At 39.3% G+C, this 15998-nt stretch overlaps 1 protein-coding gene across 5 annotated transcripts in view; it reads right to left on the bottom strand.

Annotated features, from left to right (window-relative positions):
• Nucleotides 1-15998, bottom strand: part of DYNC1I1 (dynein cytoplasmic 1 intermediate chain 1) — a 272515-nt gene that overhangs the window by 115243 nt on the left and 141274 nt on the right. For all 5 annotated transcript variants that reach the window (XM_088018701.1, XM_028118650.1, XM_028118661.1 and 2 more), the window contains one exon: nucleotides 4496-4585. In XM_088018701.1, the coding sequence (XP_087874827.1) occupies nucleotides 4496-4585 (90 nt within the window). The remainder of the gene's footprint in view (nucleotides 1-4495; nucleotides 4586-15998) is intronic.

Here is a 15998-nt window from a genome sequence, read left to right as displayed (position 1 = left end):
ATTGCCTCCGCCCTTCGCTAACTTTGATTCTTTAATCAACTAAAGCTCTCTGAGTAGCAGTTTTTAATCAATAAAATGGGGTAATGATACCTAAACTTTAAATCTCATTTAAGTGTTAAGGATAAATATACTGGGCAAATAGTTATGCATTCAATAATTAGTAATTAAGTAGTAATTAATTAGTCTACTTTCTAAAACTCCCATAAATGAGGCATGTGAATTTTTCACCCTTATGTAAGTTCAAGAAAACAGGTAACCAGGCAAAAGGAAAAAAAAAAAAAACGTACAAAATGCTAGGTTCATTTTGGTTTGGTAGTACTGTTACATAAATAAACAAGCTTCACCAAACGAGGATACCATAAGGCCAAGAAGAATGTCTTATTTTTAAAAGCCCTGTTCAGCCTTAGTTACTATTGATGAGACCTACCTGAAATTAAGCAGAGAAATAGGACTTTTTTCTCTTTATTCTTTTTTAAAATAATATTTAAAATATCTATTCTACTCTCTGTTTATCTTTTTGAGTTACTTATATTTCACCTGTATCTTTCCTTACAGGTCCATTACCTTGAATAAAAAATAGTATCTATGTCATTTTCTGTAATTTTTTCTTCCCTGTAGCTTATTGTCACTTTGATCTCAGCTTTCAAGACATACAACTCCTTCTCTAAGAGAAACATAAATGGCTGATCAAAGTATATTTGCAGAGGCCAAGTTCAGGTAGGTGAAGGAGTAGCCTCTCCAGATATTATGTTTGACAATACAATATTTGGCTTGAAATTAAACTGCTACTGAAGCAAAACAATGGATATATTTTATATTAAGCTTTGATGTCTAACAGGGATCAAATGACATGATTTGTTAGCACAAAATAATAAGATGTATGTGCAGACAAGTACTTTTTGAAAGTCATAAACAATATTCAACTTAGAAATTAAATACGGCCATAGTTATTTCTGATAGACCCACAAACCTCCTGTATTTAAAATCTTTAAATTGGTAAGTGTTGTTGCAATGTAATGAAAACATAATGGAGTATCCAGGAACCCCGACTAAAAGCTGTATTCAGAGAGAACACCTCTCCACACACCATATTTCATGAAAGAAAAATTGGTTGATTAGTGGAATCCACAAGGTTCAAAATGCAAGCACAAATAATTAGAATCAGAATTGTATTACTTCGGAGTAGACCCCAAATTCTCCCTGATATATCTGTTTCTGCAGCTTCTCCCTATCCCCGGCACCTAATGAATTATTTTCAACATGTTCACCACATAAAAAAGTGTGAGTTAATTTAATAGCAAAAGGCATACCAGAGCAAAAAGTAGGCACTGTTAATCATTGATTTTTCTTTTTAAGTTAAGCAGAAAATGCTATTATCGCAGGTCTGTTGTTTGTTTTTGCAACACAAAACATGGAGTATTTCTGCCAAGAGCTAACAATATTTTATGCATGTAAAATGGCCTTTTTTTTTAAAAGAAAGATTCCTTATGAAAAGTCAAACACATGCATATAACTAACATATGATCCAAATGACAATTTTCGTACTTGCCCAGATTTACCTGAACAGTTACATTTAGCTTGAATAACAACTACGAAGACAATGTACTGAATTCATGAAATTTGAAGTTTAGAAGATGGCCTAAGTCTATGACTTTGTGGTTGCAAGATTAAAATCTAGTACACATTATATTTTAGGGTCTATTGTTTATTCTTTTTCATTATAGAAAAGTTAATTTCTCATTTCATATTTGAAAATACTTGTGTACGTGTCTTTATGAGGATTCTATCCTATTTGCTGTGCTTTCTTGTTTTTTTTTATTGACTTAATAGGTACTTCTCCAGTTTGTTGTTGTTGTACTACTCTATTTACTATATACTATATCTTTGGTTTCACATTTTGATTTTTTTAAAATACAAAATTCATAATGAAATTCACAATTCGTATTAAGTATTTTGTAATCTTTCCTTGAGGTCAAAAGCTATTTTAAAAATATTCATTTCAGAAATGTCTTGCCTTGTTTTCAACGATGCAGCTTTGAGTTTTGATATAAAAAATCTTTTAGCTATTTTTCAAGGGTATATGCAAAAGACAAAAAAATAAAGGAGTAAACCCATGTAGCTTAAATCTTAAACCTGATTAAACAGGACGGTAGCTCTTCTGAGAATTTTACAGTGAAATCATTTCATAAACAGGAGCAAGAAAACCAAACCAAACTAATAAAGAAGGAGGATCTCCTTCTCTGAAGTTAATGTGCATTTACAAGAGTTAGGTTTCTGTTTCTGTTGTTTTAAATCTCTAAACATGAAGATACCAGAACACTCACATGTAGAAATTGCCTAAAATTTGATTAAAAGCTAACATGTACCTGCCGTTTACGCTACTCTGTTGTGGAAAAAAAGAGTGCAAACAGTAAAATATCAAACCCTTATTACTTGACTGTTTAGTGCATTTTGATATCACACGGGCAAAAATGTCAAAAGCTAGTGAGCACTGATTTTTTTTCCCATCTCCCGCTTACTGTTTTTTTTTTTTAACTCCCAAAAAGGCCAGATTTCTCAAAAATGTGTTCCCTGGTTTGAAACCATGTATGTCAAGTTTCAGCCCAGAGCAAATTTTTATGGCTGAGTAATAAATCCCTGAAACTCAAGGTTCATAAGAGAAGTGCTGACACAACCCTAACTGCTATGCAGCCGTGTGAATGGCGCCACGATTATATCTGCTACAGATTCTTGAAAAGGTTTGCAAAATACTGTCTTACTTAAAAAAAAAAAAAAGCCAGAGAGAGTTTGATGCCAACATAAACATGCTTTTAACCCATTATGTGCTAATTTGCAGAAAAGCCATTAATAGAGAAAAAGGCACACGGCGCAGCAGTACAGGAAATGTTCTTCCAACTTCTTTTTGACTTTTAACAGGACTTTAATCAATTCCATGAAGCCTGAGCAATAGTTAAAAACGAGAGGGTGTTTTTGCTCCGGACTGAAGAAGGGGTTGCCTTATTTTGCCAGAGAAGACAATTTGGGGACTGGGGGGTGAGGGGCAGGAGAGAATCTGTGCCAAGACACACAAAAGACACCCTGGCTCCTTATCGCCCAGCAGGGCTTAAGGATATTTTGCAAAAGGAAAACCCCTTTAATAAATCCTGACTTATTTCATCTCTTGCTACACCTGTGTTAATGATATTCCATTCACCAGCTTTAAAAAAATGTTCTTAGAATTTTAGGTAAAGTCTCTTCCATCAAGTGCATTTAGAATCCCTCAGAAAACATCACTCTTATGCCTTCTGTGGATGCTACTGTTAAAGAGGCTGAATTTACTCCCTGCCCTTAGTCGGAGCCCAGAAGTTGACGGTAATTGAAATCACTCAATGCCTGAGCAGGTCGAAGTGAGTATGTATGACCAATATGTACCCATTTCTATAAAAGTCCCCAGTGACAACTATGTGCCACATATTATACCAGAGACACAGGCATCTTTTGAATTTAAAAATCAAGTGAGCTTCTAATTAGACTTGTGTTGATCTATATTTGGGACACTGAGCAGGGACTGTGGAAGAAGCTTTTCAATCTATGCATACTTCGTTTGTCAGTAAGAATGACAATTTCAAAGTTCTTTTATCTCCAGGGACTGAGAATCTTAAAGGGCTACAAAATTAGATTTTTAGGGAATCGGCATCTGTAGTATTTCTTGTCTTCCCTTTTCTTTTTTCTTTCTGCTTTCTTCTTTTTGCGACCCAGTGCTACAAAAGGATGATGCCATCGTGGTGAAATGTACTATCTTTGGAGTCAACTACAAATCCTGGATACATACTGTATCCTTGGATAAGTTTTTAAACCTCTCCCTTCCGGTTCTTTATCTGTAAAGTAGGAATAATAATAGTATCTGCTTCAAAAGGATGTTGTGAGGTATAGATAATAATATCTCTAAAGGGCTTAGGAGAGAGTTGAGTACACAGCAAGCCCTTAATAAGTGCTCATCATTATTATCACTGGAATATGGAAAGGTTGTTCTTCATACAGACAGAGCCGTGGAAGAAAACTGTGAACAGTATAGTTAATAGTAATGATCACTGTTAGTGTTTCTGTGTAGATCACATGAATAAACTTCAGAATTTATTAACAAAATAATTATAGCTGTTTCTTCCCTTTACTGTTATCATTGGGAATATACAATGCAGTCAACTGGGTAACATGACAATGGATAACAACTATCTTATTTTCTATTTAGTGATAATTTTACTGGAATTGTGAGTGGACTTGTTGCTGGAATTGTGGATGGTTTCTATTTTATTTACTTCCATTGGTCAAAAAAATAAATGACTCTTGCTTTGGGGATTACAGTTTATGGTGCTAAATGTAATGTATTGAACAACCATAGAGACCTTCCACATAGGGAGTGTGCATTTAATTTCTACTTATCAGGATAGCCTCTTATGTTGGTAAACGATAATAACAATAAAATGATGACTAATTTATCTCCTATACCATACCATACCTTCCTTCACCTCCTGTTTTTGGTCTTGATTTTCCAGTTCTGAATCATGGCCAACTTTAGGTTCTACCATTTCCTCATCTTCCTCATCCTCTAGAAAAAAAGAAAGAAAAATGCATTATTTTGTTTCCTTCAAATCAAAGCCTTTGGTTGATGGTGGGAGGTAGGGGCAAAGGGTAAAGTTCCAATCATTTAGGGCAACTTCTAAGTAAATCAGTCCTCAATGAATGCCCAAGATATATGTTCATGAATATATGAATAAATTAGCTCCAAAAGGGGCCTCTTTGAAAGTCTCCCCAAGCTGCTGAGAAAACTGCAAGAGTCGGCACCTGCTAACATCCATCTCCAGGCCCTCACCACATGGGATGTCTTGGAATTGCCTCTCTGACCTCTGAAGCTTCTTCAGAGATGACCCAGGAATAGATCTCAAAATGTTTCCACCTGGGGCACATTCTCCACAGGGAACACCTGCTGTACAGACGACTCATTTCCAATTTAATTCTCACCAAATTAATTTGTTTTTGACCTACAGGAAAGGGTTAAATACAGGTCTGACCCCAGGTCAAATGCCATTGGCAAGTAAACAACCAGGGGGTAGAGCCCCCAAAGTCACTGCCCTTGGCCTGGGAGAAAGCAACCAACCCCAAATGGCATTTACACATTCAGAGCAGCTCATGCATTAATGCGAATTTAATGAGCACCAACAAATGGACAAGTCTGCTACCACCACCAGATGTTACGGTGCCCTTCCTGCCCTATGCAAATGTGTGCTCATTGTGTCTGCTCTCAACCTGCCTTTCTTAGAGGCCCCTTTCATCACAGAGCGCTTGAAACCATCAGTCACAATGTAGACGACATAGAGGAGAATCAAGGTATCACAAGAAAATCCAAAGTATAGAAATAAAATGATATAAATAATTAAAACTTGCTCTCACAGTTTTTTAAGTATATTATCTTCTCTCCTGAGTATTATAGTCACTGGAGGTTATTGATTTCATTGGTTCAAATGGAATTTAAAAGAAATGAATTCACTTACTCCCTGCCCATACATTCATTCATATTCATTCATCCATCAAATATTTACAGACTTTCTGTAAGATCTCAAGTGCTGTAGATAGTCCCATTTCCATGATAATAAATCCTGAGATTTACATTGACTCAAAATTTCAGCACCAGCCACTTAAAGAATGCATTATAAATGCATACCTAAATGCCCAAATAAATATCTGTAGCCTGAAAAGCAACTCCAAAAAGTCTGACTACATTAAGCAAGTGATTTGGGGGCAGAAATGCAACTTAAAAAATTTGGATGTGTAGAGTATGGCATTGCAATTTAGATATTAAGAAATTTTTAATGTGTATATTCACTGAAACAGTACTCTAGGTGCATATGTATAGAATGTGGAACCAACTTCATTACTTTATAACCACACTGTACATATCAGAAAGAATGTGAAACACTTTTAAGGAAAATGGTCACTTATTATTAACACATGCAATAAAGAGTTGCACTTGAAATTTTGAAAAGAACACTGAGTTACCCTGATTTTTAGACAAATAAACCTTTAAAGTTATAAACAGCGCATCTAAGTCCTTATCCATATATAAAGATATTACCACTATTTACCCATTAAAAACCTGCTTGGAAAGTCACAAACAAAATAGTCACGTAGCCATTATGTATCCTGATTCAAAGACCTAACACGAAGTCTTAGGAGGCACTAGCTGAAGGTAAGTCTTCTCTTCTGGTAAACCTTGGATGGAGAAGCAATCTTCAAAAGACCACTAATCTGCTAGAAAGTGGCTCTATTTCTGAACCTTCTAGAGACATTTCTTTAAATTTAATGGATTTAGCAGCAATGCCCCAGACACTTACAAAATGCAAGTAAATACAACAACTACACAGGTGATAGGGTCTGTGTTATGGGTGGAACCTACTCCCCCCCCCCCGCCCCAACACCTTGAACATTTGTATGTTGAAGTCTTAATCCTTAGTATCTCAGAATGTGACATATTTGGAAATAGGGTCATTGCAGATATATTTAGTTAAAACGAGATCAGACTGGAGCAGGGTGGGCACCTAATCCAATATGACTGATATCCTTATAAAAAGGGGAAATTTAGACCCAGGCTCACACACGGGGAGAATGCCTTGGGAAGCTGAAAAAGACTGGCTTGATGCTTCTAGCAGCTAAAGAGTGCCCAGGATTGCCAGCAAACCATCAGAAAGTAGGGAACAGGCACAGAATAACATCTTCCTCACAGCCCTCAGAAGGAACCAACCTTGTCAACACTTTGATTTCAGCATGCTAGCATCCAGAACTGAGACGTTAAGTTTCTACTGCTTAAACCACCCAGACTGTACTACTTCGCTATGGCAGCCTGAGCAAATAACACAACCCGTTAGGTGCCTTCCTTTCTAGGACCCTATAATCTGGTGGAAGAGATACAGGAGCTATACGATAATAATACCTAAGGTAATCATCAATGCTTTACTTGTAAAATCTGATTTATTTATCAGAACCTAAGGTAATCATCAATGCTTTACTTGTAAAATCTGATTTATTTATCAGAACCTAAGGTAATCATCAATGCTTTACTTGTAAAATCTGATTTATTTATCAGAACCTAAGGTAATCATCAATGCTTTACTTGTAAAATCTGATTTATTTATCAGAACTTGGGAGCATCAGCCTCATTTTCTAGATGACGAGACAGAATAATCTGCCCCAAAGAAACTCCCAACCATATCAAACTTCAAGTTCTGTCTGGTTCTGCCCGTTTTCAGATCTAGGAGCTTTAACCATCAGGCATACTATCCCCTCACCTGCTCAGAGCCTGACATGAACTAGAAAGGCAGCCTTGGAGAAAGGCCCAGAATAAAAGCACGTACAGTGTTAAAGTTGCAGGAAGGAAGGGTTTGTGTAGGCTCTTCGGGGTGGATACACCATGGCCTCAAGAAGAACGGCTCTTCTACTTCCAAGAGGCAAGTATGTGTAAGGCTCAGCTGTGGAGAAGTTAGGTTTCACATCCTCAAGAGCTAGAGATGATGGATTGTTTATTTATTAAGAATAAATGGCTACTGCATCCATGGGTGCCTGGGTGGCTCAGTCGTTAAGCATCTGCCTTTGGCTCAGGTCATGATCCCAGGTTCCTGGGGTCGAGTACCACATGGGGCTCTCTGCTCGGCGGGAAGACTGCTTCTCCATCTCCCACTCCCCCTACTTGTGTTCCCTGTCAAATAAATAAACTCTTAAAAAAAAAAAAGAATAAATGGCTACTGCATCCAAATTCTGTTCTCATCTTTATTTCAGAATCCACTACCCTGAGATCAGACCATCGATGCCTAATATAAAGCATTAACTCCTCTGGCTAGACAGATTCACAAGTCGGGTTGGGAGCAGCACCTCCAGGGAAGTAATTGATCTGGGTCTGAGGCTGGAGTCTACCTCTTGCTAGCCCCTTGATTTTACATAATTTGTAGAAACTCTCTGAGGCCCTGTTTCCTCATCTTTTGAATTGGGATAATAATCCTTTCTTAAAACACAGTGTTGTAAGAATAACCAAATAAAATAATTGGTGTGAATTTGCTTTTTAAACAAAGAGAGTTGGGGATACCCATATGCAGAAACCTTCAAACAAATGTTGCATTAGCTTGTATATCAACCAAACATTTATTGGGCACCAGGTACTGGGAATATGAGAGGGAAAAGAGAGACCAAAAAAAAAAAAAAAAAAAATCTCTGTGCTCATGGAGCTTCCATCTGAGGTGAGGGAGAGAAACCACACACAAATAAATAAAACATATATTGTATCAGATAAGTGTTATGGGAAAAGAGAAAGCCAGAAAAGGGGATTGGGCATGCTGGTAAGGGGAGGAAGAGGTGAAATTTAAAATAGAGTGGTCAGGAAAGGCCACACTGAGGTGACAATTGAGCAAAAAATTCAAGGGGTTAAGGGTGAAGATCTTTCAGAAGACTAATAATAACAGATTCTTCCACCTCATTCTGTGGATCCAAGGGGTATAACGGGTCAAGGTTTAAATTAACTTATTATCTGTTCAATTGATGACAGAATTATAGAAAATAATTTTGCTTTTATCAGAGCCATCTATTTGTACATTCCCATCCTCTAGTTCTTAACTGAAGTCGATTTCACTGAATGACTTGAATTAGTCAGCTTTAAATAGTATCAAGTTCTCACCTTTTACAGATATAAGGGTTTTTATTTTAGATATTAATTCCTGGAAGAGTCAAAATGCAACATCGTGACAGAAAATAGTCTATAAGGGGGCACCTGGGTGGCTCAGTTAGTTAAGCACCAGACTCTTGATTCCGGCTCAGGTCACGGCTCAGTGTCAGGGGACTGAGCCGCGTGTTCGGCTCCATGCTCAACTCGGGCTCTACGCTTAATGGGGAGTCTACTGGAGATACTCTCTCTCCCTCTGCCTCTGCCCCCCCACCAATAAATAAATAAATGAATAAATAAAATCTTAAAAAAAAGGAAACAGTCTATAAGGGCTTGGCTAAACCCAGGGCTAGTTTGGGGACAGTAATGTGTCGTTTTATACATGAAGTATGTGGGAAAACTGCAGGTTATCTAACTATTCAAATAGAAAATTCTTCCCCAGAGAATATGTTTTTGGTGAATTAAAAAAACCCAAATACTTACTGTGTTTATAATATGTGCAAAATCCCACAATGAAATACTATGAATAACAGAGAAACATTTAAAAAAAACATACCTGAACCTTTTAAAGTGGTTACAAACCAATTATAGGCATTAACTTTTAGTGGCCACACAATTCTTTGTCTATCAGCCTTTTAAAGACACAAAGTAAGTGTTTCAGTAGATCTGTTAAGGAAATAAAACACAAGAGACTGGTTCGTTTCTCTGCATACTGATATGTTTGCCTTGCTCAGCAAAGAGAGTCTATTTGTCTTTAAGACTCTGGTTTCCTTTCTGGTGCAATTGGAATTACTTCTGTTGAAACCATTTTCAAAACAGTTAAATAACTTTAAAGAAAAGGATTTATGTAGACCCGCTACAGACTACTGATATATGAGTTGTGCCGCTAGTTCATACCCGGTTACATTTCCTCTGAGATTGGAGGGAAAAAAATTACCACCCATGTATGGTTTCCTGCACCAGGTCCACAGAAGAAATTAAACTAGTGGCAGAAGTTAATTACCTGTCAGTCTGAGGGGCTAATTTCAAACAATGGCATCTTTTAGACACTTTATTTTATTTAGCACCCGGGTTCTGCCGCCAGCAGCTGCTGCATTCAGTCCTTTATAGTTGGGAAAATCTTTGGTAACCACTGTCCTCTTATGATTTCCTAAAGGTCTAAGAATGAAGAGTTGCGTGCTCAGCAGCAATCACACATGATACACTTAGCACAAGGCCTGACCCTCTGTGTGAGCTCTGGAAGGGTTGTTTGCTCTACCAACCTGCGTTTCAGAATGAAGTCAAAACTCCAGTCCTCTGATGGTTGATCTGCTCTGATGACCTCACAGAGTTGAGACTTTGGAAGGGGAGGGTGGTGAATGCCTGTCACTCTCTGGCTATACAACATCAAAACCCCTTTCTGTCTGGAGGTGCTCCTCTTGTAGTACTGCTGTTTGGTGACATGCTGAACCCCTACTTTCTTCTCCTGAAGCCCCAGGGGAGACACCTTCCTGCTCCTCATCTCCCAGTGACCAGAATACAGGCAGGATCTTAACAGACTGGATGCTCCTAACTGGGACTTTGTCTTTGGAGCCAGGAGGTGAAGCCCAGGAACAGTAAGGATGAATTCCGGGCAGCATGCCACAGTAGCAGCAATGTCCCAACATCCTGGCCAGATTGCTCCAGAGGTCCACAGTCTGGGTTCTCTTGGCCTCTGCTCTTTTTTTAAGCCTGTTCCTCCTGCCTCCTGTTGATCCTGTGAGCACCAGGTTTCCTTCCAATAAATCTCACCAGAGGTGATGTCAACACCAGATTTCCTTCCAATGAATCCCACTGGACTTACTGCCCGCTGCTTGCAACCAGAACCCTGGGCAACACAGCACAGCCCTCTGTGAAGAGAAGGGCTTGTTTTTATAAGGCCAATGGGTTCTCACTTTCCTTGGCTCTCTCAGGGCCTGCAAAACCCCAGGATAAGAGGGCCTGAGTGCCCAGCCCTCACCCTTGCTGCCCAGCTCCGGGCTTTTCACGAGGGGGCTCTGGCCCCCTCCAAGGGTCACCGCATGGAAGCCAGCTAAGTCTGGTCAGGTGGAGGAAGGTGGGGAGCAGAAGGGGCCATTTCATGCCATCCTTGTTGATTCCAAAGGGCATCTTGCTGTTGCCAAAGTTGAAGACACAAAGCAATACCATGTGACTTTGAATTGGACAGGCTAACGACTCTAAGATGCAAAATTACTTTATGTGCCACTTAGAAAAATAATGACTGCTAATTAAACTATAACACATCATCAATTCTAAGGTGAAAAATCATGAATGCTGGAATTGATAGAATAATTTGTGGCTTAGAAATGAAAAGAACCTGGCTTCCAAAAGATAAAAGGGATGGCAAGGACACAGAATCAGTTCTAAATCAAGCTTGTAACTGGGCTGTTGTCCTTGAACAGACCTGAGGAGATGCAAAGGCCCTTTTTTGTGTTTCGGGGTTTTTTTTTTACATGTATTGCTTTCAACTTAAGAACAAATGCCCTAGCTACTTTTATATAATTCTATGTATAAATATTTCCAATGATGACTGTTTTAAAAACATATTCTAAATTTTTCAATAGAAAAACAAAGGAAAATAGGAACAAAGAAAAACAGAAAAATTAGGATTGATTTTCAATTTAAAAAATAACTCACTCTAATGACGGTATTCTTTGCAGTTCTGTCCTTGGCCTCATCTTTTCTCATATCCAATGCCACTCTGGATAATACTTTCACCCACTTCTTCCATCATCACCCATAAATTGGTATGTCCAGCCAACATATCTCTTCCAGGCTCCAGAGTCTATACTGCACATTCCAACATGAGTGGCCCACAGGCAGCTCACATTTGACATATTCCAAGCAGAACTCCTACCTTCTGTGGAGACCTACTCCTTTGATTACATTCTCCATCCTGCCAAATGGTACCACCATTCACATGGGTTCAAAATTGGACACTAGAATACATACCACCTTCAATTTCTCTTTGGCATCAGGGCCTGTAAGGAGGGGACTCTAAGTCCTTTCAGTTTTGCACTACCAGCCTTGTTTTATATTTCTAGCAGTTTCATTTTGTTATTTAAAAAACACATCTACTACACTATTGGTGGGAATGCAAGTTGGTGCAGCTACTCTGGAAAGCAGTATGGAGGTTCCTCAAAAAGTTGAAAATAGAGCTACCGTATGACTCAGGAATTGCACTACTGGGTATTTACCCCAAAGATACAAATATAGTGATCCGAATGGGTGCGTGTACCCCAATGTTTATAGCAGCAATGTCCACAATAGCCAAACTGTGGAAAGAGCCAAGATGTCCATCGACAGATGAATGGATAAAGAAGATGTCGTGTGTGTATGTGTGTGTGTGTGTGTATAGTGTGTGTGTATATATATATATATATAGTGTGTGTGTACACACACACATACACACACACACACAGGAATATGCAGCCATCAAAAAAGACCCTGAAATCTTGCCATTTGCAATGACGTGGATGGAACTAGAGGGTGTTATGCTGAGTGAAATAAGTCAATCAGAGAAAGACAAGTATCATATGCTCTCACTGATATGAGGAATTCTTAATCTCAGGAAACAAACTGAGGGTTGCTGGAGTAGTGGGGGATGGGAAGGATGGGGTGGCTGGGTAAAAGACATTTGGGAGGGCATGTGCTATGGGGAGTGCTGTGAATTGTGTAAGACTGTTGAATCACAGACCTGTACCTCTGAAACAAATAATACATTATATGTTAAAAAAAGAAGAAGAAGAAGATAGCAGGAAGGGAAAAATGAAGGGGGGTGGAAATCAGAGGGGGAGACGAAGCATGACAGACTATGGACCCTGAGAAATAAACTGAGGGTTCTAGAGGGGAGAGGGGCTCGGGGATGGGTTAGCCTGGTGATGGGTATTAAAGAGGGCATGTATTGAATGGAGCACTGGGTGTTATATGCAAACAATGAATCATGGAACACTACATCAAAAACTAATGATGTATGGTGATTAACATAATAAAATAAAATTAAAAAAATAAAATAAATAACACAGCTATGTGTCCTTTCTACAACACACACACACACACACACACCCTCTATAACACCCTAAAAATGTTAGTGTAAAATCTCGTAACTTCTTCTTGTCTTTTCCATCGCACCTTCCATTCTGGACAATGCACAATCACCCAGTGTCCTAGTAGGTTCATGCCTTAAGAACACTGCACATAAGTCTTTTGTGTCTGTGTTGGTCTTCCCTTCAATTTCCAGGAGGTAATTACTACTAGCCCATGGTAATACAATTCTAGAGCTTTAACACTTCCTCCCAACAAGATTTGTTGACCTCCTTCATTGTTCCACCACCCCACCTTATGTATATGATAACACATCTCAGACCACTTGAAATTAAGTTTATGCATCTATCTCCACAAGCAGATGAAAAGTCCCCAAAGACCTACTCTTGTTAGCAACATCAATGTCAAGTACTGAAACGAGCAATATCAAGACAGGTGCTTGATCTGGAAAGATAGTTAAGAACCACATTATGTAGGACCTTGCGGAACAGAGCAAGTTTGGAGTTCTTTCTGGAGATAAGTAGCCCCCTTTTAATAAAAATAAATCTCATTTAGTCCATATTATTTAAAATTTCGAAAGGAATTCAAGGCATTGGTAATGCCAGATATGGTTTTTGAAAGCTCATTTAATCTCCTTCCCAGCCAGCCCTTTATGCACATTCTAATATATTTAAGAAGTGGCCTGACTCTTGATGAAAATTATTGTTGCCAACCAGCCCTACAGGGAAACCAGAGCCTTTTAAAAACACAAGAGAGAAGGTCTGATTTTGTTTAAGAATATGGAAGCTGGAGGAGATTGGGGAAGCCTGGAATGAGGGAGACAGTAAGAAGGTAAACTATAACTGGAGTCCAAGCAACAGACAAGAACTTGACCTAGGATGGTTCAGTTGCCAGTGGGCATGATGAACTGAATTTAGACATGTGTTTATACAACAGACAGTGAGGGCTCCCGTACAGAACTCACTCAAGTCACCCTATCCTTGGACCAACTTTGTGTACAGTTAGCCAACTTTGCCAGGAGTCCAGAGAGAGCCACCCTCCCGATATGTATCACGGTGGCCAAAATAAAGTATAACATGCACCACTGAATGCTTACACAAACCAAGGTGAGCGCCTCTGTGCTTTAAAAATATGCAGGAAAGACATATTTTGTGGGATTTTCAGTAAGCACTTTGTTAAATATACTACATGCTAATATTTAAAAAGCCTTCACTTTCTGGTCTAGAAAAATCTGGCCAGAGTAAAGAAAACATACATTTCTCATCGTACAGAGCGCTCCTGTTAACACTGTAGGCCACATCAGTTCTCTCCTAAGGCTCTAACATGACAGTACTTGGAAAGTGTACTTCCTGGTGGAATGAGACCCAAGGCATTGCAAATGGGAGGAAATGAAAGCAAATGTTCAAAACAAGAGAGGAAGCCAGAGAATAGTACTTTTTAGCAGCTGTTTCGGCAACTCATAACTGTACAGATAAATAATATGTGTGCAGTAAATATGTGTTGAATCAAGCTGACATGGGTTAGCCCGCTTTCATGGAAGGATGGAGAGCAGAAAGGAAATGATGCCCTTCTTGGAGATGTCCAGGCAGGAGCCCATGGGTAACTAGAGCATTTGCTGTTTCATTATGGGAAGGCTTGATTGATCTGTATTTCCATAAATTTCCCTTTTTAGAAACCCTGAATGGCTCCCTAATGCCTAAATTGGCTTGGCATTTAAGGCCCATCCCCATCTCATCCCAACTTAATTCTCCAATGCTGCTCAAAGCAGACCAGCCCTTGACTCCACTGTGTATAAAATAGGCGAAGTTTGTTGCAGTAAGCACCCTCTGTCCTTCCCCCTTTTAGTCTTTTATATTTTTCTGGCCCCCGTCTCTTCAAGCTTTCTCAGGAAGTCATGGAGTCTTCAGCCACAGATGAAAGCAAATGGATGAAGTAATTCACACCAATGGATTAGAGAACGGTAACCCAAATAAATCAATCTCTAATGGCAAACTACAGCAGGACCTGGGAAGGAGAAAGATTTTGAAAGAGCAGAGCCAACCCTCAAATCAGTCCTCTGTCCTGCATTCTTGGAAGCAGAACCATCCATTGCACAACTCCAGAAAGCAGCATTCCCCTTGTGCTTTATGTGAATATGGGAATAGGGCCTCCTGGAGTTGTATAGCACACAGTTTCCATCCTTAACAGCCTTATTTGTATAGATCTAGACACACACACACACACACACACACACTCTGGGCAATAATTCAAAACACTTGCAAATGTTGTTCTTGGCTGCTTGGAAAGGGAGAAGCTCTAGCTTCTCTTTTTCAGATTTAAATCCCTTGTGCTGACTACTTTTCATTTTGGATAATCCTATACCCTATTTGTTTCCTCTCCCATTTTTCCAAATGTGCATTATCTGCACTTCTTCCTAGTAGGAGCACTGCTTGTGAAAGGAAAACGGGGCTCCCAGGGAAAGAGACGTCATCATTTCTACTTTCAGCAGCAAGTGTAGATACCTCCCAGAGGAGGGTAAAGCTCAAGGTCTCCAGGTACTAAAATGGTTATTGTGTTATGTGAAATATAAAAACAGAGGAAAATAAGTAAAAGCCATTTAGAAACATTATGTTGCCTGTGAAGAAATTGCTCCCAAGGAGAAAGTGCTATCTTCCATCTCTAGGAATTGTCAACTGTGACTATTAAAGTCAGCAGCTGTCTCATCAAGCACAGCGCATATAGGTCATCCACTGGTGCATGTTTTCTAGCATTCCTTTCCTTCACAGGATCAAATCTTATTACTTCTATCTCTTTGAATCTCCCACCTCCAGGCTTCCTCTACACCAAACCTTGCTACAAATAGCACTGTCCGATGAACACAGAACTGTTCCTGTGCATTTCCTAGTGAAAGCCTTGATACTTCTCATCACATGCAGAATAAAAGCTGGCTTCCTGGGCCACATCTTCAAGGCCTCCAGGGGCTGGTGCCATCATGTGCTTCTTGCCTGAATTTCCTCTACTGATATTGTGTCTGCTGGACAAACTTCCACCTTTCATCTACCCTCTGGTTCAGGTTTCTCCCTCAGCTAGACTCTCTCCTTCCTCTCCTTTTACAAAATATGAGCACCTAATAATGTGTCTGGCACTATTCCAGGTGCTGGAGACACAGGCAGTGAACAAAACAGACAGAACTTCCTGCCCTCATGGAGCCTGCTTTCTAGCAGGGGCAGAGGGGGTGGGGTGAGAGATAATGGCCAAGATAATCAAGTAAAGTATG

This window comes from Eumetopias jubatus, unplaced genomic scaffold, assembly GCF_037043125.1.
Source record: "Eumetopias jubatus isolate StellerSeaLion01/CBP00866 unplaced genomic scaffold, mEumJub1_p1.0 scaffold_14, whole genome shotgun sequence".
In the NCBI taxonomy this organism is placed as follows: Eukaryota; Metazoa; Chordata; class Mammalia; order Carnivora; family Otariidae; genus Eumetopias; species Eumetopias jubatus.
This window is presented reverse-complemented; position numbering and strand designations above follow the sequence as displayed.